Genomic DNA, 21,112 nt, shown 5'->3' on the forward strand with positions numbered 1-21,112 from the left:
CAAAGCGTACTTATTTCCAGTCAGAACTTTGTAAAAGTATTGAATCTTTCAGCTGCAATAATAATGAAAAAATCCAAAAAGATAATGAAGTACTTAGAAGTACTAACAATCCAAAAAAAAGTTTTGGTTACTATAAATTTTTTAAGTTCTTTCACCATCATTCAAAAATATTTTCATTTTTACGCCAACTGCAACCACCCCGATAAAACCTGGGTACACTATCATCTGGCGCTTAGAGTGACCACATAGCGAGATGCCGTAAAATACCTAAGTGCACTTAAGCCCGAAGCAACAGTTTCCAGCAACAACAACAACCAACGACCAAGTGTTCCAGTGCATGCAAAACAACGACGATTTCCCGAAGTTTGCAGGGAAGTCGTGGGAATTTCTCCATACCTTGACCCATTATCGGATACATCAGACACCCCGGATTTTGCAGAAGACATGTCACTATAATGCGGAGCCCAGAAACGGACAGTGAGCACTCGGAAACGGATTCCTGTGGATCCTCCACAAATAGTAGCAGTAGTGGACTAGGAGGAGTTCGCCATCGGAGGAGGAGCACCCAATGTCAGGGCGTATTTAGCCTGAAGGCCATGGCGCCAAGGTTAGTAATAGTTTCAACTAAGAGGCAGTCCAAAGTTCCTCCTTATCAGTACAAACCGGATTCTTATCTGACCCTTTTGTAGACCCAACGCGGGACCCGGTGGCTGGTTGTGTCTGCTCCTTCCATTGGCCTTGGCCGTCCGCCTGTTGAATTCCCCGCCGGGATGCAAGGATGCGGAAAGGATGCAGTGGATCCTCACTGTTTCAGCTGCCGGAATGGCTCTGGAAACCCTATGTTTCTTCGTCTACGCCTTTGTTAAAACCGGTATTTTGGTCAAGTGTTTGGTTAGTCTCTTACCTGGAGTGGCCACCAGTTTGAGCTTCTACATGCTGGCAGACACGTCGCTTTCCTTCGCTATAATCGTGGGGTTCCTAATGACCGCCTCGTATCAGCAAATCTATATTTACACTCTGAAGGGTTTTGAAAAATCCTTTACCTATGGAGAGGCCTCGGTTTTGATTCAGGGATTGGTGCTCTTCGCCATGAGTGCTACCCACAAACTCAGCGGATTTCTTTGTGGCGGTTCCTGGCCAACTGATGAATTTGAGACACTCAACATGATTATGGTGGTGCGTATAGCTGGGATTTATACATTTGTCCATAGATTAGATTTTTATTTAAAGTTCGTTAATAACTTTTAAAGTTTTGATGAGTTAACATCCAATTTTTAAAGCTAGAAAGCATTCAACTTTGTGTACATTTTTTAAACCTAAATTCAAATATTTTTTCCTGTAAGATGGATACAATTTAATTCACAACTGACATATAAATTACATTAATTGTGAACATTATTTTCAGAACGCTCTATTTTGGCTGCTGGTGTTCTGCTTGGCTCTCGTCGCTTTTCCATCGTTGAGGAAGCCCTACTGCTTTTACCTGTGGATGTTCCAACTCATCGTGGCTGTCACCTGTATGCCGGTGACGAAACCCCTTCCCCTGCTAACCCTCATTCAGTTCATAATCCAGGATCGCGACCGACTAGCCATATTGGTATTCTATCTCCTGCTGGTTGTACTAACCTGCATCACAGTAGCCTGGCAAATTGGTAGTTCCTCAAAGGCAAACACGCGGGTGCGAAAGATCTTTCACCTGCTTATTGTGATGGTTTATATTCCTGGGTTGATCTTCGAATGCGCCTTGCTGTATTTGGCAACTGGAGTTGCATTGGCTGCCTTTGTGGTCCTGGAACTGGTGCGACTCCTCAAGATTCCTCCGTTCGCAGACAGATTAGCAGAAGCCTTTCGCTCCTTCAAGGACGAAAAGGATGCCGGGGAGTTGGCTTTGACTCCGTTCTGTCTGCTCATCGGCTGTTCCATGCCCATTTGGATGAGCCCGTGTCCATGCTCTGGAGGCAATACCTTGGCCTTGCTATCGGGAATTCTGGCAGTGGGTGTGGGAGACACGGCAGCCAGTGTTGTGGGCTCCAAATTGGGCCGCAACAAGTGGGGAAGTGAGTTTGACTACATTAACGTACTATTAAATTTACTGAAAGACTGTCGTAACTCAAAAAAGGTTTGGAATAGGTAGCAAAAAAATATGTCCTTATATTAAAAAACTACCTTATTATTTCCTAGTTTTCCAAACCCAGAAAAGTTTTTGTGTATATTTTGAGACTTTTTTTGAGTTATGGTAATCTTCCCCTATATATGTAAAAGCAAAGTACTATATTGATGAACAATCGTTGCAGAATCCTCCCGTTCCCTGGAGGGCACTATTGCCTTCGTGGTGTCCATCCTTCTTGCCGTTTGGTTACTTGAGATTTCCGGCTTGGTGGCCATGACCCAAGCCAAATGGTTCGCCACTATCTTCGCTGCTTTGAATTCTGCTTTGGTGGAGGCCTTTACCGACCAGGTGGACAACTTGGTGCTGCCTCTGATATTCTATACGATTGTGGGCCTAGCCTAAAATACTTATTTATAGTTGTAAATAAGTTTAAAAGTTGCATTCCTTAGTGTCTACCTTTGTGAACAAATTTCTGGGTGTAATTAAGTGTATTAAAATAAGTCCGTTGGTTTAATTTCAACCAAATAAAATACTAATTTATTAAAGAGTTTTAAAAACTCAAACTACACAAAGTCCTTGTTACTTTTTTGTGGTCTTCAAAACAACTAATAGTTCTAAAAATGAAAAGTTTTTCAACAAAATCATAAGTATTCGAGGAGGATGTCTTTGTCTACAAAAATTAACATCGATTAACATTATATTTATGTAAGTATATTTTATATGTAACCTTCTGATTTTGAGCGCTGTCATTCCCGTTTACAGGGATGTAATCCTTAATTCAATTCTTTATTAAACTCCAATAAGTTATCGCTTCCATTTCCAGTTACCTATATTGTAAACAAAAAGAATTTCGAATTGGACTTATCTAAAATCCAGTTTGTAGTGCAGCCCTGGCGACTGTTAAGTTAACATAGTTGATACCAAGAACTGTTCATCTAACATAGGTGCATTCAACAGAATGTTAGCCAACACGTGGGCTCAATGTTATGTGGTTTAGGCCACCGAAACCAACAAAATATTCAATTTCACCGCACAAATAACACAAATTCACTCGGTTTATATAAAGTGCAAACACTGCAGATTTTTATTAGGTAGAAATGGTCATCGGATGGCTACAAAATTGCGTTTGGCGGCCATGTGGATATGACCGGTACTCCAAAACGATGCTCTATCTTCTCCGCCTTGCGAGTGTTTTGCACTGAATAATCGCCTGCTCAGCCACTTATTCGAAGAGAGCGAAGCCCATGTCGTCGTCCTCGGACTCGGACTCCTCCTTCTTCTCCTCCTTTTTGGCCTCCTTCTTGTCGCCACCGGCGGCGGCAGCGGGGGCGGCATCAGCGGCAGCGACGGCGCCACCACCACCCACGGGCATGGAGGAAAGCTTCTCGCGACCCTCCTTGATCAGCTCCTCGATGCTCTTGCCAGCCAGCTCCTTGATGACCTTGGTCAGACGCTCAGTGTCGACCTCAATGCCCACGGAGGACAGGATCTTCTCGAGGTCGGCGTTGGCGGGCGAGTCCTTGCCACCGAGGACGGCCAGAAGGTAAGCAGCCACGTAACGCATGTTTAAGTCTTGGGTTCTTGACACGAAACGTGGATTGTGCAAAAAGTACGAAAAACACAACTTTTCTTTGCAAGTTGTCGTCGGAAAAGAGGCGGAAGTTAGCGATGAGCGGTAGAGCTGCAAAAATATCGATGGCAGTATCGATGGTTGGGCCTCAGTCACTGTCATCGATTGATAATCTATACGATGATTGGTTTGGTTTTAAACTGTAAATAATTACGCACATTATAGATAAATTTGAATGTTTTCGTTATTTTGTAAAATCATTGCTTAGTTCTTCTTCTTTTGGGGTTTTGATTCATTATTTGCAGGAATGCCCCTGATATTTAGTTATAAATGATTCTATAGCGATAGTATTATTGTTTCCCAATACTCTGGTCAATTGCAGTTCCAAAAGAACTTAGCAATGATTTTCAAAGTTAAAAGCTACTATTAAGCTACCATTCCCCGTTTTTCGCTTTGCCGACTTAAAAGCAAACTTACTGTGACCAAAGGCTAAACATTTGATCTTTGCGGACGCAGCCCAAATATTTCGACACCGGTTAACATTTAGCAAAGACTCACACCAAGTGTTAGCGGTTCTGTAAAAAGTCGACTATCAGAATGTAAAGTGCATAAGAGAGCGGATGGAAAGAGAAAAACGTGAGAAAGTGACAAATGCTAGAGCTGTGTAAAAAGTAACAAACAAAAGTTATCGATGTTTAAAATTTGATGATGTAGATTTCATTTTAAAATAAATAAAGTTAAGCAACAGAAATAGAATAAACTCATCCATTTAAGCACTTAGCGTTTGAATTTTGTTTATAGTTAAGCTAAATACTGAAGAAATTTAAGAAGATAATATCTTATCATGTATATAAAAATATCATATGTTACCCCACTTTATGGAATTGAAATTTTCAAATCCCACTTCAAAATTGAAAAACCACAATATATAAGTTTATGCTGTATGTATAATTGCATATATAAATTGTTGTTGTTGTACAAAATTTTGAAATTGTATAATGCATTCCTGAACTTTGTGTATCACATTTCGACTTGGAGGACTTTCAAACGTCCTCGAGAATCGTTTCAAATTAAGCGGTTATCAGTTAATCGGCAGTAATATTTATACGACGCGACAATGTTTTCTTTACACTTAGCTTACGACTACAAACATATTAAGGTATTCTTCATTCCGGATCCGGATCCGGACACAATAACTGGACTGACACGAAAAAATAAACAAAATGCTTCACTACACTTAAAGGAACATTGTAACAAGAACGAAGCGAAACCGTTACGATCAGTCGCCTCCATTATCTTTTCTGGGACATGTGATTAGGGCATCAGCGGCTCCTGCTGGAAGTACTCGTGCTCCAGACAAGCCAAGGCGGAAGGACGCAGTCGGAGGTCGTAGGATAACATTTGCTGGGGGAAAAAATTAGTTAGTTATTCAGCAAAATAGTTTCGGCAACGTGTACTCACATTCAATAGATCATCAGCATACTTGGACAAATGGGGGCAAAAGTCTCTCGGTCTCTTTGGATGCCGCTGGGGAAAGTGTTCCAGGGCCACCGAAATAGTCTGGGGCCATTGCTGTTCAGTGGGTCGACCAGTGAGCCTAAAAAATTGATAAACAATTGTTTAAATAAACAATAAAACAAATATATATACTGGGTAGGTAGACCCACTCGAAGATGCGGTCCAGCTGATTCTTCTCCGAGGTTCCGGGAAACAGGGCCCTGCGGTTGAACATCTCAAAGATAATGCAGGCGGCACTCCAGATATCCACGGTGCTATTATAAGGCTGGGCGAGCAGAACTTCGGGAGCCCGATACCACAAAGTGACCACCACTGAAGTGAGCTTCATCTCGGATCCGTAGGTTTTGGCCAGGCCAAAGTCAGCAATTTTCAGGTGGCCCTGCGATGACACCAGCAGGTTCTGGGGCTTCAGATCCCTGTGGATAATACGATGTGAGTGCAGAAAGTCCACGCCAGTTAGAAGTTCTCTCGAGAGGCGCTAAAAAATATATTACAATATATATATTAGCTGAAAATTTTAGTATAAATTCTTCTTCCTAGACCCACCTGAATTGTAGGTGGAGACATTCCCGTTTTCGGCAGTCTATCTATAAGATCCGATAAATCCTGTTCCAAGTGCTCGAAAACCAGGAGAATCAACAGTTGTCCATCGCGCTCCAGAAACTGGCATACTTCGAACAGTCTGCAAAAGTAGGGGAAGTAAATATATGTTTACATTTTGTGCGATCCCCAGGTGAGAAAGGGACAGTTATAGATTAAATGTTGAGAGATATAGAAAAAACTGGCATAAAATGCTGCTGGCTTTGCTGGCGCCATCGGCCATACTGTGTTCACTTCGAGAACTAAGCAAAGCACTCGCAACAAACACAAGCACACGTTTACGATATACCGATCGAAGCCGAAAAGAGAAAAGCCAAGAGAGATACAATCAGATCGTTTGCAAGAGTGAAAAGCGTAAGTGTTAAAACAATAACATAGTGTTAGCAAGCATTGCCGGCAGTTAGTTTAACAGCATTTTTGACTTGAAAAAATCATGGTTCTATTTATTAAAAGTACTTAACATTTTCTAAGTTTATTTTAATTTAAGTTTTATTCTTATATAAAAAAAAAGGCAAAAAACCTCTTATTAACTGCAGGTTTGGAGATTTAACAAAGGTTTACCCCTCCAACCAGAAAATACTTTTAGCTTCAAACAACTTAACAGTCGCAACTTTAGCTCCTACTGCAGATACATTCTGTTGTGTGAGCTCGCTCTTTTCAGTATACGGTATAAAGATCACTCTCCCTCTAACGATGTTAAAAAGCCATATCGTAGCTGAGCGAGAGAGAGTGAGGCACAAAGAGCGCAACATTGGCTGTTTATCGGCTGCCAGCAACATTTTGTAATCGAACCAATTAACAGAGCGCTCTGTTAATTCAAATTCCCAACGGTCGCCGCATATTACTTAATGCCAATACAAAATCGGCCGATCTGCGCCTGCAGTGACAGCGGCGTTATCAGCGAGAGCAGAGTGGCGCCGCTCCAGAGTTATTTGACTGGCATATGCCAAAAGCGTGGACGAAGAAGGGGCGGTGAACTGCGGCCGCAAGCTATATATTATATACCCCCTCCACTTCACCTGCAAATCGGCGAAATACTGTCGCTATAGCGTGCAAAGATAAACAGAAGCGCTATTTTTCAAATTACCCCGGCAAATAGTTGGGGCGCCACTTGGCCTTAATTGCGGGTGATAACACACCAGAAACACCCCTCATATTCTCGCTATATATACACGATCTGTGTGCCTGCTACATGCAATTACATCGCCCGGTGCCTAAGCCTTCATTTCCAAATGTAACAGTCATGTACTTACTTAACAATATTTGCATGATTGCTGGCATTCAGTTGCTTTAGTAGGGAAATCTCCCGCAGTGTGGACATTGGCACTCCATTTTCGTTCAGCGAGATCCTCACCTTCTTCAGGGCCACAATGTTTCCGGTGATCAAATCTCTGGCTCTATAAACAGTTCCATAAGCTCCTGAAAAAAGCCAAGCAAAATTGGATCAAATTCGCGAATGACCGAATCAAATGGTAATGCTAATCAGAAGCAAAAACAGAGACACAAAAAATACAAAAAAAAAAAAAACCCGAAAGCAAGGCCAGATAAGAACACGTAAAACTGCCGAAAATTCGCGTAGGGTAAGAAATAAATAAAATAAAAATAAAAGCCAGCCAAAGTCAGCTGTGCTGATAAGTTGGACGAGAAATGCCGGCTGATTGGCGATAACCGGCAACTATTTCCAGATTGCAGAAATGGGAGAGTCACGGAGAAAAAAATTCCCCAGAATCGATTATTTAATTTAGCACTGCTTCTTAATAAAAGCAACTTGTCTGTGGTGAATTATTACGGGTTTTTATACATTTCATGTTCATAATGTTATTTTTAGCAAACCGATAAAAGTTACTTTTTTTTTATTGTTGTGACGTTTGCCTTAAATATGAATAATTTATTCCCACAGCGAATTTATCTCTCGTGTGTGGGCCACATTGAAACAAAATAATTGTATTAAATGCTCAAATGATAAGTGCTTGATTATGAAAATTATGAATATGTTTTGAGAAATTTACAAAATTTGAGTTAAACCATTCGAAATTTTAATGTGTACTTAATCATTATTATGACGTGTTATTTAAACTGTCTCATTTTGTTACAAACAAATTTTTCCTCTGCTGCTAAATTTTTGTTATAAACAACACACAGTATCGCTTCTAAGAACACGAAAAGCTGAAATAAGAAATTCAATATTGATGTCACAGCGAGATACAAAAGTATCTTTCTTTTTTCGTATCGCCGGCGGAGAAAGGCCAAAAGAGAGTGGCGAGAGGGCGAAAGAATCCCAATCAGAATCGAATGCTAGAGACAAAATGTTGTCACCGGAAATTTATCACCCGAACGAGCGGATGGGAGGAGGCAGGAGGAAGGAGGAAGGACGCAGACGTGTGTAGACATGCGTGGGGCTCGACGGACGGCCAGAAGACACCGGCTATTTCGGTTGACATTGACAGACACCGTATACTACACACCACATACTACATACACTGCGAGCAAATGGGAATAATTGGGGGGGGCTCTAGACCACCTGGCTCCGTTGAACTGTGCCGCTATTTCGACAGTCGATCCACAAGGCCGAGAGCACGACTTCGACTTCGACTCGTTTTGGACGTCGGCTACCGGGCTCTCAATTTGATATTGTCAAACAAAAAAAATAAGAAATATAAAGAAATAAACTCGAAAAATTGCGCACAGACCAAGCCAAAAAATAAATAAAAGCAACAATGAAAGGTTGGAGCGAAAGCGAATGGCAAGGGGCAACAATAATGCGAACAGAAACCGAAAAACAGACGGACGAAAATGTAATTGTGTGCCGTATAACAGATGAAATTCGGAAGGGGTTGCGCGGAGGGGAAAAGGGCCCCATGAATGGGCTGTCTTTCGGCGTTAAGCCCCCACCCCCTCCCCTCTAAGCACCTGACTCCAAAGAGCCAGTAACAATATCCATCATTAACATTTTGCCTCTTCACAGCTCGGTGACGTAATTGATTTGGACTTTATTTACAGAAAACGATTCGTAATTGCTGCCCCAAAAAAAGGCCATGAGCCACTTGTCAGATCATCGATCTGGGATCGAATATATCTTCGGATAATGGTACAAAAACACGTGGCCCACTGGAACGAACCGAAAAGTATGCAGGGAAAATGGTCAGTCCCCAAAACGGGGAAGTTTTGATCGTGGGGTACTTCTTAATCAACATTTCCCCACTTTCCTGATTTTCCACGCTTAATTAGTTGTGGTTATGAAAATGTTCCGCCTACATCACTCAGCGAGTGCTCTACAAATAGTTTATTATGTTTATAAATAAAGCAAATAAGCCTACGGATATAAGTTTTCAAAAGATTTATAGTTTTAGAAGGTCAGTTATCTAAAATGACAAATAATTAATAAACCCGCTTTTGAAGCAATAAATAGGGCTACTAAATATCAAATCAAACAAACAAGCTGTAAAACGAAATGGCGAAAAGTTTGTAAACAAATTTAAGTAAATCGTTAATAATCCGCACAGTTTCGTTGAGCAACCATAAATAAACAGAAACCACTTTGTAGCGCCGACCTATCCCAACAACAAAATCCGCTTACCTGTGCCGATGATGTTCAGCTCCTGGTAATTAAATGGATCTCCGTCGCCGAACTTTTTTCCCTGGGACATTTTCTGTCGCTTCAGTTGAGGTGATAGTGACATGTAGCTGGATTTCTTTATAATTAAGGGGTGCCGACTTGCTGATATTTTTGGTGATTAGGCACTTTTTGGGGATTTTGATTTACTGGCACCAACTGCAAGTAAAGCGATTATGTTTTCATCGATCTGTGTTTTTGTATCGATATGTCCTTTCCTCCTCTACGATAGTTCACAGGAAGAAAGAGAGAGAGAGAGAGGGAAAGAGTGAGAGAGAGCCGCTACCTGATTTTACCTGTTGCTTTTTCAGATAACCCGAAAACCAACTCGCGATAAAGACTGGTGTGACAGGTGCTAATGGGCCCGAAAAAAGAAGTGGAGGTCTGGCTATATGCTCTGCTATGCTTTTTCTATCTCTGAGAACGCGCACACATCGAGAAGTCGGCGGTCATTGAACCCGGTTAATGTTTTCGTTTATTTGTACTTTAATTTTATGTCTAACCGATCGCAGAAGGCGAGAGGCGATCGCACTAACTATAGTTATGATTTATTCATGTTCTTTCTCCGCCGTCTCCCTTTTGTGGCTTCTTCGTGCATCCTGTTACTTTTTATACCGATCACGAGACGATAGTTATTCAGGGATGACACTTAAGAGTTGGTTACAATGGCACTTCAAAGAATAAAGCAATTTATCAAATGATCTCTTATCTTATCAAATTGTTTTTTCCTAAAAGTTCCAGGAAAATGTGATATGTATGTAAAATACAAATCCTATATTTTAAGGATAACTAATATCATTTACTTTGGAAAGCACTATTATCGTTTAAATTCCAGCATCTACGACTTTTCTCGCAGTGCAAATTTTTGCCCGTAAGTATTAACACCGAAAAAAGAACCTGAATAATTTGTTGTTGGCATTTGTCAATTAATTCTAATCGCGAGACAACCGAAACAACAATAACAAATAACGCAACAAAAAAAGCACAAAAGTTATAACAAAGAGAGTGGGTAGATTTTTTCGAGGAAAAGAAATATGAGGTGTATAAATCTGAAATAGTTATTGTTGCACTAGTTGTTGCCCTCTCTCTCACTTCCCGTTCCACTGATAAGACAATTTTTTTGCACTGCATACTTTTTTTCCGTGTATTTCAATGCCAATGTTGCCGTTTTTTTGTCGGCATTTGTGCAAAATATTAGTTAAATATTAAAAAATGTGTTTTTTATTTGCCCAGAGACTCACACAAACGCACACACACACTGAGTGATCTTCACACATACACGCCGGCACACACACATGCACAGAGATATATGTGTGTATATGTAAAATTTTTATTCGCCTTGACGAAATTTTGGCATTTGTTGATAATCAGCAAGAACCGCACGATCAGAGCAAAGCGACACGAATTTCGATGCGAACACGGACAGGTGGTCGGAGCAGCACTTAAATTAAGTTTTTAAAACAGCGATTTACACATTTTACCAATATTCGTAAGAAAAGAACCGAGTGATTTGGTTGCTTGCAATGCTCTGAAACAGTTTTTAAGCGATTACGATATTCGTTGTTGGCTAACAGCGGTTTCTCTTTGCCTGTTAGCGTGTACTGCTAGCTAACAGCCTGGTGGCTAACAGTCTGTTGTTGCCAGCAAATCGGTTAACCGTTAATTTCGAAATTGTTATCAGCGATGTAAGCTTCATCAAGCAGTTTAACTGTAATGTACAATTACATTGTTTTTCTTGAGTGTACTGTTAATTTTGGTGGAACTGTTGTTTAATAAATACAAAATGATTTAATCAAATCATATATAACTTTATGTTGTGATTTCATAAATATAAAATTTACTTTATTTTCAAAAAAACTTTAAATTTGTTTTGTGAAGATGTGATATTTTACTTTTTTTATATTTTAAAACAAGTACAACATCTAAAAAAACAAGTTAACCAATGTGTTTGTTTCTTGAAAATTCCAATTGCTCAAACAACTAGCCACTTTACCAAAATCAAACAATTTGAAGTGACCTAATTTTGGAACTGATAAGACAAATCGAATTGCTGGAGGAAATACACTTCGCTAAGTGTTAAAAATATATGAAACTACCAATTAACCTTGACCTAGTCAAGCTATATGATCTCCTCTTTACATTACAGCATTTATTACGTGTACTTCAAAAACCCATAAACAAGCATCTAATATTTTGACTCAGGTTGAAAGTGTTTAAATTATCTACCAAAGCAAAGTGGCTAAATAAATCAAAAGTGACACTCAACTTAAAATCCACTCATTGGATGTAAACTTTATCGACATGAGTTAAATTCATGTCAAAAACTTTCGGATACGAGTCACTCAAATCTTCTTTTGAGTTAAAGCTTTATTTAAATTTTTTTAACGATCTGGCTACTTTGAGTGGAGAGTCTCCAAGTTCACTAAAGCTCGATCAGTTTGGCGCTGAAATTCAAATCCAGTTTAATGTTGCAAAAACCCAAAAAGCCAAAGATCCGCATTTAACACCTTTTCTTAATCATGTTACTAATTAGATTGGCTAAAATTTCCGTTAAAACAAAACAAGTCGTGTCCAATTCGAATTGGAGCTGGTGGAAAGCCTTTGACGAAAATGTCGAGATGATAATTAATTATCACCAGGGGGTATCTGACACCGAAAAATCCACGGATGACGTACGACCCGCAGGTTCAAAGTGGAATCGCAAACAGATTCCGGGGAATCTGGATGAGTGGCGGGAAGTGGAGGAGATAGTTTCTACTCGATCAACCGGAACGTGCCCCTTTCTCACCTTTTTCGCGCAGCCAGTCGCCTTTGAATGAATGAATCCATCCGACCAAATCCGATCCCGCCGGAAAGCGCATCCCCCGTCGGCCAATTAGCACCTCGGTGAGTCGCACTCCTCCGCGGAAGTCAACGCCCAGCAACGAAACACATCTCCTCCAATTAGAACACCTGCATTTCCGACTAAAAATCAGAGCTCCAGTAATAAAAGCCAAGTGATTCAGCAGCTCATCTGTGGTGATAGTTCTTGGTGAGTAAACGGCGTTAATTAATTCATGATTTCTGGGAAATTCCTCATCACTATCATTGTCACCCAAAAGAGAAGGCACACGCACTAATCAGAAGCAATAATTCGTATGAATTTATTAAGAACAAAGGTAAAAACAACACAAGGCGATTAAAAAGTGCCGTTTCTGAATAATCCCACAGGGGATTCGATCCGGTCGGATCTGAATAGAGAATATAGACGCAAGTGCCTGCCTGATAAGCATTTTTATTTTGTTTTTCACTCTCTGACATTTCGCTTGGCCCGTGACGACGACGACGACTCCGCTTATCGCCGGGCCATTAGTCTTATTGCGTTTCAAACCGGCTTCGAGCCAAAAACTAATTAAATCGAATTTATTGAGCAAATATTATGGGCGAAATATCGGTTCTCCTCTGGCTAAAAATACGCAAGAAGAGGCCAAAAAGACCAAAAAGACCAAAAAGACCACAGGAGTTGGCAAACACAAAGACGCAAGTGCGAGTCGAGGCAAAGTAAGGTTCTAAGCCAGTTTTTCGTTTTCGTTTCGTTTCGTTTTCATTTCGGGGGTGTTGACGGGCAATTTGGCTAAATGTTAGCCGATTGAATAAATCAGTTTGCAGTGCCCGCGAGGCAACCGGTTGGCCATTGACACGGCCAAGACGGGTCTTGCCAACCGAACCGAACCGAAACCACTTGGGGGGGACCAACGTCACTGGCTCTTCAGCTCGAAGAAACCAATGCCGAGATTCCAAGCCCAAACCCAAACCCAAACCCAAACCCTGAGTAGCTCCAAGCCCATTCTCGATCCGATCTGCTACCGTTCACGTGCGGCATAAAGGCGGGCAGGCGTCAGAAGACAGAGGGGAGGGAGCTTATCTAGCCATCCATCTGGGCGATCCAGTCGAGCGTGGCTCATTACCATCACCATTGACATTAACAAGAAAACACCCGACCTTCGGATTCCCCTGAAGCATGAAAGCCAAGCTCAAGTGCCGCACACGGTTGACAGTTTTCCAAGAGGCCGAGACACCGAGATGCCGAACCCCAGACATGCGTCACCAAACAGCGATCAGCGATCAGCGATCTGCGATTTGCATAACTTAGGCCCGCATAATGGTCTCGAAACTGAAATCCGATGCTAGATCGGATCCGATCGGATCTCCGATTTACTTTACGACTCCCTCATCTTTTGGCTTCCGTGTTCCGTGTTTCCTCATCCTGGCGAGAGATTTCCGATCCGCTGATCCGCCGATCCGATCACCGGGAATTAGTGTCTCATTAGCTGCGAAAAGCGAGTGCGTCATGGAAAAAGTTTAATTAGTTCCCGCCGAAGATCGGTTAATGCCAAGCGCAAACAAACACGGGATTGTGTGACGCATATAATGCGATGCCTAGAGGAGATCGACACCGATCGATATCGCCATCGACATCGAGATGATCCCCCTGCGAAGCGTTAATTACGCGACCAGCTGGGTCGGCCGACTGCATTTGGCAATTTGGCCCAAACACTGGACCCTCTCGGCACTCCGGAGGGGTAAACATATGGAGGGTATATGGCATATTGGCAGCGCAGAGACCGCAAACCCGTTTCGCCGCCCGAAAGCGTCGCTCTGGCCGTATAAAAGTGAATTGTGACAAAAATTCTGAACAGTTGAAGCGCACGCTCAGCGGCGATAGCATCGAGAATCGAATCGAATCAGTTACACAAACAGCAATCAGCAATCACCAATCAGCAATCAGCCCCGGGGGCCAACAAGGTGTTAAGCGATCATAAAGATAATAAAGACATCGTCCCGCAATCCACGATCAATCAGAACGACTTCGAAAGTCCGCGAGTGCGCACGCCCATAAAAAGCTGATCTTAATCGAAATCGGAACAAGTGACAAGTGACCCAACCAGACGGCAAACAGGATACTACCGTAATCCCAATCAAAATCGGACGGCCATTAAACGGTACCCAACGACCAACTCAACAGCCCCACAAAGATGTTTGCGCACACTTGGCAAGTGAGTATTTCGGCGAGATCGAATTTACGAGCCAAAACACACAGGCCAACAAAGAAACGTAAACGTGTTTCGGCGATTAACATTTTCGACCAACAAATTCACAAATTAAGGCTGCAAAACACTGCCAACGGACAGCGTACTCTGATTTTTTCGCCGCCGACGGACAAGGCCAAAGGCATTATCGTCGAATCAAGTTATTCTATTTCTATTTCTATTTCGATTTCTCGATCTTGTGATCATCATGAGGAAGTGTCATAAAATCGGTTTATGGTGCGGCTTTGCACTTGATCTTCGTCGGATCTTCGGCTCATCCGCAGATCCATCCTGCTGGGGAGCCTTGGTGTCGCTTACACACTCGAGCTCTTAACCCTGAACCACTAAAGCCAACCGGTTACAGTCTCGAAAATCTCCGTCTCGATCTCGATCTCAATCTTCTCCTTCTGCCCGCTCTTGATTTTAAATTAATTTGTTTTGTCTGCGGTTAAAGGTTTTACATAACTCGAAAACCGCAAAAAAAAAGAAACGTACAATCAGTGCAATGTAGCGAATGAATCATACGAAATAGTTTAGGACATTTTTTTTTTTTTTTTTGGGAATCTATAGATGGTTAGCATATATTAGAGAGTGGTGCATCCGGTTGGATGGGTACCCGAGTGCGAACCGGCGCCTAGGAATCAGCTGGGTTCTCGGATCATGCTCGATGACGCCTACCAAATTCGAGACGTGCTCATGAATATTTTACGTGCGACTATAAATTAGATTTGATTGCGGTTATATCATTGCCTGGCCCGTTGGTTGATTTAAATTAATTATTGTATGCTAATTCGCAGCATAGGACAGGTTCTGGTTCTCTGGCACCGAATGGTTCTGCCACTGGCCTCCACTCGCGATTCACACCTTTCAATGACTCCGACTCACTGCTTGCTTTCCTTTCCTTTTTTTCCTACACCAAAGGTTTCCTCTTTGATCCTGGTGATCCTGGCAGCTACGACGATGGCAGCTCCCCAACTGCAGGATGTTCCCCACGCTCTTCTGGACATTGAGACGCCCAACCAGTTCAGCTATAACTCCCCTTTGAAACAACCGGGTAGTCTGGAATCCAGGCCCTACTTTGACTTCCTGAGCACTCTGTACGCTCACGATACGGCCAAGTCGAATCTGTTTAGGCCTTACGCGGGTCGCCAGCGCCGGGATGTGGAGGCCAAGCTGCTGGACCGTCCTCGCAGGGCCATCGTTTTCCGACCCCTGTTCGTCTACAAGCAGCAGGAGATCCGCCGGCAGGAGATCAAGGACAGGAACGCCGAGAGACGCCACGACCTGAACCGCATCTACCGGCTGTAGTTGCCCTCCTCCTCCAGTGTCCATCCGGCCAACGCGGATTGTTGGCCTTCTACAGGGTCCTCTAGCACTTAGCCACCTCCACTGTGTCCTAGCCTTAAGTACTTGCACTGCAGCACGACGAGAGAGAGCACTCATCGCTGAATATTGTATGTTTTTTATCGTTTATCGATTATCGTATATTGTATATTGTATATCGTGTATTGTATATCCATTCGCACCGCCACCACAAAGCCACATCCTCGTAGATTAAGCCCAGTTGATTGTTATGCCCCGCCTGTTATCGCGATCCGACGTTTGATTAAAGCTGACAAAACTGATTTTGACATGAACGGAGGAGTATTTTTGGGAGGCAGTGTTTCTAGGGGGGTTTGTTTGAGCTGTTATCAGAGCCACTGAATTCTTGGAGTCATCTGACCCGCTGGGAATCTACTCTAATAAGATTACTAACCGGATTTCAAGTTACTTCTTTATCACTTTACACGTTTTGGGTTGATGTTATTTCATTTATGTACTGAGAAATATTTGTGTTATAAAAAACAGGAATGTAGAATTCTCATGGATGGAATGTTCGTCTCTATATAATTTTGCTTGCTTTCTGCCTTTTACCTTTCTCCATTTCCATTTAATTTGGAAACTAATTTACTTAGAGTATATTAGTTTTTCTTTTCAAAGATTAATTTGGTGATTAAATACTTCTATCCTTAAAATGTGAAACAAGTTAAGAATTGTAGTGCTAGTATATAAATCTTTAGTACTGATAGAGAAAGTATTCCGATGATCAAACTATTGAGAAGACTCAACACCTGGAATTGCTACAAATCAACATAAGCCATTATAAATATTTATGAGCCAATTATGAATACATTTCTTAGCAGCAAATAGCCAAGTAACTTTTGATCGACGACAGCAATACAATAGAATTAAGAAGACATAATGCATGTTTGTATCAATTTCTCATTTAAAAGATATCTCCATTTATTAAACATGCCAAAAAGTTGGCACCTTTTCGCCGGAGTTGCAAATGAGTTGGGCAAATATTTTGATGCCTACTCGCCCCACACGATATTCTCGATCCAGTCGGTGTACAGATGAACCTTGGTGTAAACACTGGGCAATCCCCTCACTCCGCACACAAGTCCATAGGAGGTGATGCCGATCACTTCCTTCAAGCAGGAGTATCTAGGATGCTGGACGAAGACAGGACCTCCTGAGTCGCCGTAACAAGTATCCGCACTGCTGTTCCGGGATCCTGCACAGAGTTGGGTTCGCACGTCGATCTTCTGCTCCAATCGCTCACTGCACTGCTGCTCTTCGAATCTTTCCAGGGAGACCTTAAGGAGGTGCGAGGAGGAGAGTCCTCCCTCCGAAGTGGCTCCCCATCCTGCGGCTCTCAAATGGGAGTGCTCGTTTCCACTTTCCGCAGGCAGGCAGGCAGGTGCCACATACTCATTGAGCACGGCTTCCCTTTCCAGTTCCACTATCGCAATGTCGTTCTTGCGAGTGCCTGTGTCGTCATCCTCACCGTAGGAAGGATGCACCACGTAGTTCACCACCCGGAAATCCTGCGGCTGGGCATCATCCGTGTTGCTTTTGTAGTCCAGCTCACCCAGTCTGACCATGTATTTTGGACAGTCGAAGTTGGGATCCAGTCGCTGCTCCTTGGTCCTTCAAATAAATCAAGAAAAGAGATTTCAGATCTTCAAATTTCGTCACTTTTTGTCTTCTAAGAAAATATAATTGAGTTATGCTAATCACACACAATTAAATGGATTATTAAATTGGTGTGCTTAATCATTATTTAATTGGCAACTTAATTGGATGAAGGGGAAGTTCCGCCTTCTAAATTCCAGCTAAATTCCAATCTAAGACATTGTTTTTCTCATCGATTTCTTTCAATAAACCGTCGTTTGTTATACGATTAAGACAAATAAATTGTATTGTGAAAACACAAAGGCGCTGACGAATGGTTTTATGTTGGCTAATAACATGCCAATTTATTCCGCTATATTGTTAGTTTTGAACTGAATTCCGAATAACAAATAAATTGGCAACTCTTAATAAATTATATTAATGTATGTCGTCCACTTGGCTTTTTCGTCGGATTCGTTTAGTATTCAACGCTGTGAAATGTGCAATAAATCATGTAATGCTTACAAATAAGATGTTTTCTGGCCTTATTTCTATCACTTACTTATTTATTTATTTTATTGGATCTATCGTATTTCAAAAAAATTTTAATGTATTGTTGTTAAATTACATTTTGTAAAAAAATAGTTTTTAATTTATCTTTAAATAATTCAAACGTTTTTAGTACATTATAAATTTTTTAAAAATAAGACCTATTACATTCCCGGTAAGTAACTAATATTCAGATAATATCATCAAGTTTCAGATAGCAATTTGGAATGCGAAGAGCTAAGCTTATAATAAGATGATGTCGTCATTAATTTCGTATTTTTGGTAACTGTTATTTTGATAATGTTTTTATGTTAAATTAACTTGAGCATGCTAAATGACATATTAATTAATGTTTGCGTGGGATTTGATGGGTGTTCTTCGGACGACTTGGGGTTATACTGACTCGCTGGTCTCCAGGCAATGAGCAGCTGTAAGAACGAACTTGGGATGGATGAGAGTGCCTCCACAGTCCCAATCGATTTGAGAGGAGTTCTTCCCACGCTGACCCAGTAGCGCCATGAAGGGGAATTCCCTTCCAACTGCCTTGGCGCCACCCACAATCAGCGGAGTGGAACGGCAGGAAGTCCTTATCTCGTTATAGCGACGACACTCTGTACAGTCAAAGATTTATATACATAGTTATACTAAATCAAATGTTTTTTAATTCCTGTTAAACTTACCCTTTTCGAATCTCCTTAACCCAGTATTGGCCGAAATCTTCTGCGTTTGGCGTTGCATATTGAGTGGCAGAGGACAGCAGACAATGTCGTTGAACTCATCGCAATATTTCACAAAACGTCCAATTAAAGCCAGGTTAAAAAACACAGCTGGACAATCCGTGGCACTCAAATCTTTGCACTCGCCAGTTCCATTATCGCAGAACTCCGATAAAATACTGGGCATTATTCCCAAGATCAACAAGATCCCACATTTCACTTGCATTTCGCTTGCTCGCTAATTTTAAACTAAATCCCCCAAACAAGATACTCAAAATTAACTGATAAGAGAAATAGTGAGAATACAATTTTTACCGACGCTTCAAGAATTTGGATATTGTGCATACTTTGGTTTAATTGTCATACAGTGTTGGCAATACTTTGCTTTTTTCAATTGTTATTTTCTAAATCTTTGAGTATTTTTATTTTTAAATTCAAATTTTTTTTGAACAAGCTTTAAGTATGACTGCTCTTCACTTTTCCTTAAATGCCATATTTCACTCAGTTGCCAACTACAATTGATGCATGTTGCCAACATACATTTTTTAGAAATGTAAGATGTAAAATGTATAAATTCCAAAAAGTCATGTCAACAAACTTTGTAAAGATATAGAACTTCTTCAAAGTTTGTATTTTATTTCCGAATTGATAAGATTACCTTTCGCAAAATGTGCGATAATGTACGCATTCTCTAGTACCGCATTCTAAAATATTGGGCAAATAAGGTAAGTAATTTAACAGTCCGTTCTACATGTTTCAACTAAATGAATCCACTAGTGAATTCAATAAAAGAAGAAGAATAATAATATAAGTATTGTCATGTCAAATACATAGAAAATGGTCTTAAAAGGGTGAAATTACTAAAAGATTGATACTGTATATTTTTTTAATGTTTTTACTTTCAATATAAATTTAATTTAAAATACATATTTAAGCTTACTTTTTTTGTAGTATTTTTATGTTTTTAAATATAAATAATGCAAAGTATGTCAGTCTGATTAAGCTTGTAAATTATACTAACGATAACTGAAAGTTTTTAAAAATAATAACTTTTTTATTCGATAGTTGTTATTTTTGTAGTATATTCAAGAGTTAGTATTTAAATCTCGTGCTTTTGGTATTTTAAACGATAGATCCGCGGTCACATCGCTCTCAAAATCTCTTTCCGTTTTTGTGCGCAATCAAAAAAGATGGCCGATGTAAATAATTTCTCGAAAATCCAATAAATAACTCGGCATCCGTGCGGGAATTGGCCGAAATGCAATGCCAAATTAAAACGATAGAGTGAACCGCTCGGCTGCCGATGTTATTTTGGACCTTTCCATTGCAGTTTACCGGCAAAATGGAAACTAACTGCGGTGTTTTTTTCTTTCATTCAGCAAGTCGATGAGAATCTGAAGAAGAAGCGTACCTTCAAGAAGTTCACCTACCGCGGTGTGGACTTGGACCAGCTTCTGGACATGCCCAAGTGAGTTCGAATATCGGACTGTCGAGGACTAAGTGTTTTAAATGTGATTTTGCCCCTTCTAGCAACCAGCTGGTGGAGCTGATGCACAGCCGTGCCCGCAGGCGTTTCTCCCGCGGACTGAAGCGCAAGCCAATGGCTCTGATCAAGAAGCTGCGCAAGGCCAAGAAGGAGGCTCCCCCAAATGAGAAGCCCGAGATTGTCAAGACCCACCTGAGGAACATGATCATCGTCCCCGAGATGACCGGCTCCATCATTGGCGTCTACAACGGCAAGGACTTCGGACAGGTAAGATATGAAGGGTTATTTCCAGGACTTGCTATGGTGTGTCAATCTCATATTAGTTCGTTAGTTGAAGGATTCACTTTGAGTATAGAATTTTGTACGTTCATCTGCAATATTCCAATAAGTGGATTATTGATGTAACCAAAGAACAGTTTCCCTCAGCGAATTTTTTGATGTTATCCCACATCTGCTATTTCGTGTGATTCCAGTGCCATTCAGAACCAATTATTTTAAGGCTCTTAAAGGCTATATTGTCTCGGCGACTATTTTTCTTTTGTCAGTTTAGAATATTTAAAACTATTGGGAATTTCGGAATTAGTTCAATAAAAAACTGAATTATCGACATAAATGTTAAATACCGAAACATGGGAAAGAAATACCAAAGAAAGTCTTGGAAATTACCCTATTTAAAAAATAAAACCTTTATCCAGAAATCTAATTCAACTTTTTATCCAACAGGTGGAGGTTAAGCCCGAGATGATCGGTCACTACCTGGGCGAGTTCGCTCTGACCTACAAGCCCGTCAAGCACGGTCGTCCCGGTATTGGTGCCACCCACAGCTCCCGTTTCATTCCTCTGAAGTGAGCGGTGCTCGTTTTCTGGGCTGTTGAGATGATGCGTAATAAATGAAACGTACTTTTATAAGAACCCCTTCGATTGCGTTTCCCTATGCGGCCCAA

General features: G+C 41.2%; 6 protein-coding genes across 8 annotated transcripts; 3 read left to right on the forward strand and 3 right to left on the reverse strand.

Annotated features, from left to right (window-relative positions):
* The first annotated feature begins 299 nt into the window (after positions 1-299).
* LOC108090454 (dolichol kinase) lies at positions 300-2,682 on the forward strand. The gene is made up of 4 exons (XM_017189146.2): positions 300-607; positions 690-1,176; positions 1,406-2,057; positions 2,295-2,682. The coding sequence occupies exons 1-4, from the start codon at positions 456-458 to the stop codon at positions 2,510-2,512; spliced, it is 1,509 nt and encodes a 502-aa protein (XP_017044635.1). The 5' UTR covers positions 300-455; the 3' UTR covers positions 2,513-2,682.
* Positions 2,683-3,161: 479 nt separating this feature from the next.
* LOC108090455 (60S acidic ribosomal protein P2) lies at positions 3,162-3,772 on the reverse strand. Its single transcript, XM_017189147.2, has one exon. The coding sequence runs from the start codon at positions 3,672-3,674 to the stop codon at positions 3,333-3,335; it is 342 nt and encodes a 113-aa protein (XP_017044636.1). The 5' UTR covers positions 3,675-3,772; the 3' UTR covers positions 3,162-3,332.
* An 837-nt stretch (positions 3,773-4,609) lies between these two features.
* On the reverse strand, positions 4,610-10,944 carry LOC108090560 (cyclin-dependent kinase 4). 2 transcript variants are annotated; one of them, XM_017189302.2, is made up of 7 exons: positions 10,653-10,944; positions 9,376-9,570; positions 7,052-7,217; positions 5,745-5,880; positions 5,348-5,676; positions 5,142-5,277; positions 4,610-5,084 (listed from the first exon to the last, which is right to left on the reverse strand). In XM_017189302.2, exons 2-7 carry the CDS (start codon positions 9,476-9,478, stop codon positions 4,995-4,997), a joined length of 960 nt encoding a protein of 319 aa, XP_017044791.1. In that variant the 5' UTR covers positions 9,479-9,570; positions 10,653-10,944; the 3' UTR covers positions 4,610-4,994. The 2 variants fall into 2 exon arrangements, with proteins under 2 accessions (XP_017044791.1, XP_017044792.1); XM_017189303.2 differs by lacking the exon at positions 10,653-10,944 and adding an exon at positions 9,708-9,806.
* A 3,140-nt stretch (positions 10,945-14,084) lies between these two features.
* LOC108090264 lies at positions 14,085-16,117 on the forward strand. The gene is made up of 2 exons (XM_017188872.2): positions 14,085-14,447; positions 15,402-16,117. Exons 1-2 carry the CDS (start codon positions 14,427-14,429, stop codon positions 15,786-15,788), a joined length of 408 nt encoding a protein of 135 aa, XP_017044361.1. The 5' UTR covers positions 14,085-14,426; the 3' UTR covers positions 15,789-16,117.
* Positions 16,118-16,724: 607 nt separating this feature from the next.
* Positions 16,725-19,148, reverse strand: LOC108090586 (serine protease snake). 2 transcript variants are annotated; one of them, XM_017189337.2, is made up of 4 exons: positions 18,998-19,148; positions 18,647-18,931; positions 18,370-18,577; positions 16,725-17,453 (listed from the first exon to the last, which is right to left on the reverse strand). In XM_017189337.2, the coding sequence occupies exons 2-4, from the start codon at positions 18,906-18,908 to the stop codon at positions 16,835-16,837; spliced, it is 1,089 nt and encodes a 362-aa protein (XP_017044826.1). In that variant the 5' UTR covers positions 18,909-18,931; positions 18,998-19,148; the 3' UTR covers positions 16,725-16,834. The 2 variants fall into 2 exon arrangements, with proteins under 2 accessions (XP_017044826.1, XP_017044825.1); XM_017189336.2 differs by having other exon boundaries at positions 18,647-19,148.
* A 653-nt stretch (positions 19,149-19,801) lies between these two features.
* On the forward strand, positions 19,802-21,080 carry LOC108090529 (40S ribosomal protein S15). The gene is made up of 4 exons (XM_017189252.1): positions 19,802-19,881; positions 20,062-20,150; positions 20,213-20,435; positions 20,892-21,080. Exons 1-4 carry the CDS (start codon positions 19,873-19,875, stop codon positions 21,015-21,017), a joined length of 447 nt encoding a protein of 148 aa, XP_017044741.1. The 5' UTR covers positions 19,802-19,872; the 3' UTR covers positions 21,018-21,080.
* Positions 21,081-21,112: the final 32 nt, after the last annotated feature.

Source organism: Drosophila ficusphila, unplaced genomic scaffold, assembly GCF_018152265.1.
Source record: "Drosophila ficusphila isolate 14025-0441.05 unplaced genomic scaffold, ASM1815226v1 contig_414, whole genome shotgun sequence".
NCBI lineage: Eukaryota > Metazoa > Arthropoda > Insecta > Diptera > Drosophilidae > Drosophila > Drosophila ficusphila.

Excerpts from the sequence above, each read along its gene's own strand:
- LOC108090586 (XM_017189337.2), bottom strand. The coding sequence starts at position 18,908 with ATGCAAGTGAAATGTGGGATCTTGTTGATCTTGGGAATAATGCCCAGT. Across the intron at positions 18,578-18,646 it reads GTTAAGGAGATTCGAAAAGG|AGTGTCGTCGCTATAACGAG; the intron begins GTAAGTTTAACA and ends TTGACTGTACAG. Across the intron at positions 17,454-18,369 it reads CATTGCCTGGAGACCAGCGA|GACCAAGGAGCAGCGACTGG; the intron begins GTCAGTATAACC and ends ATTTATTTGAAG.
- LOC108090560 (XM_017189302.2), bottom strand. The coding sequence starts at position 9,478 with ATGTCACTATCACCTCAACTGAAGCGACAGAAAATGTCCCAGGGAAAA. Across the intron at positions 5,278-5,347 it reads CAGCTGGACCGCATCTTCGA|GCTCACTGGTCGACCCACTG; the intron begins GTGGGTCTACCT and ends TCAATTTTTTAG. Across the intron at positions 5,085-5,141 it reads ATGCTGATGATCTATTGAAT|CAAATGTTATCCTACGACCT; the intron begins GTGAGTACACGT and ends TTTTTCCCCCAG.
- LOC108090529 (XM_017189252.1), top strand. Across the intron at positions 20,151-20,212 it reads CAGCTTCTGGACATGCCCAA|CAACCAGCTGGTGGAGCTGA; the intron begins GTGAGTTCGAAT and ends TGCCCCTTCTAG. Across the intron at positions 20,436-20,891 it reads ACGGCAAGGACTTCGGACAG|GTGGAGGTTAAGCCCGAGAT; the intron begins GTAAGATATGAA and ends TTTATCCAACAG.
- LOC108090455 (XM_017189147.2), bottom strand. The coding sequence starts at position 3,674 with ATGCGTTACGTGGCTGCTTACCTTCTGGCCGTCCTCGGTGGCAAGGAC.
- LOC108090454 (XM_017189146.2), top strand. The coding sequence starts at position 456 with ATGCGGAGCCCAGAAACGGACAGTGAGCACTCGGAAACGGATTCCTGT. Across the intron at positions 1,177-1,405 it reads CACTCAACATGATTATGGTG|AACGCTCTATTTTGGCTGCT; the intron begins GTGCGTATAGCT and ends CATTATTTTCAG. Across the intron at positions 2,058-2,294 it reads GGGCCGCAACAAGTGGGGAA|AATCCTCCCGTTCCCTGGAG; the intron begins GTGAGTTTGACT and ends CAATCGTTGCAG.
- LOC108090264 (XM_017188872.2), top strand. The coding sequence starts at position 14,427 with ATGTTTGCGCACACTTGGCAA. Across the intron at positions 14,448-15,401 it reads TGTTTGCGCACACTTGGCAA|GTTTCCTCTTTGATCCTGGT; the intron begins GTGAGTATTTCG and ends CCTACACCAAAG.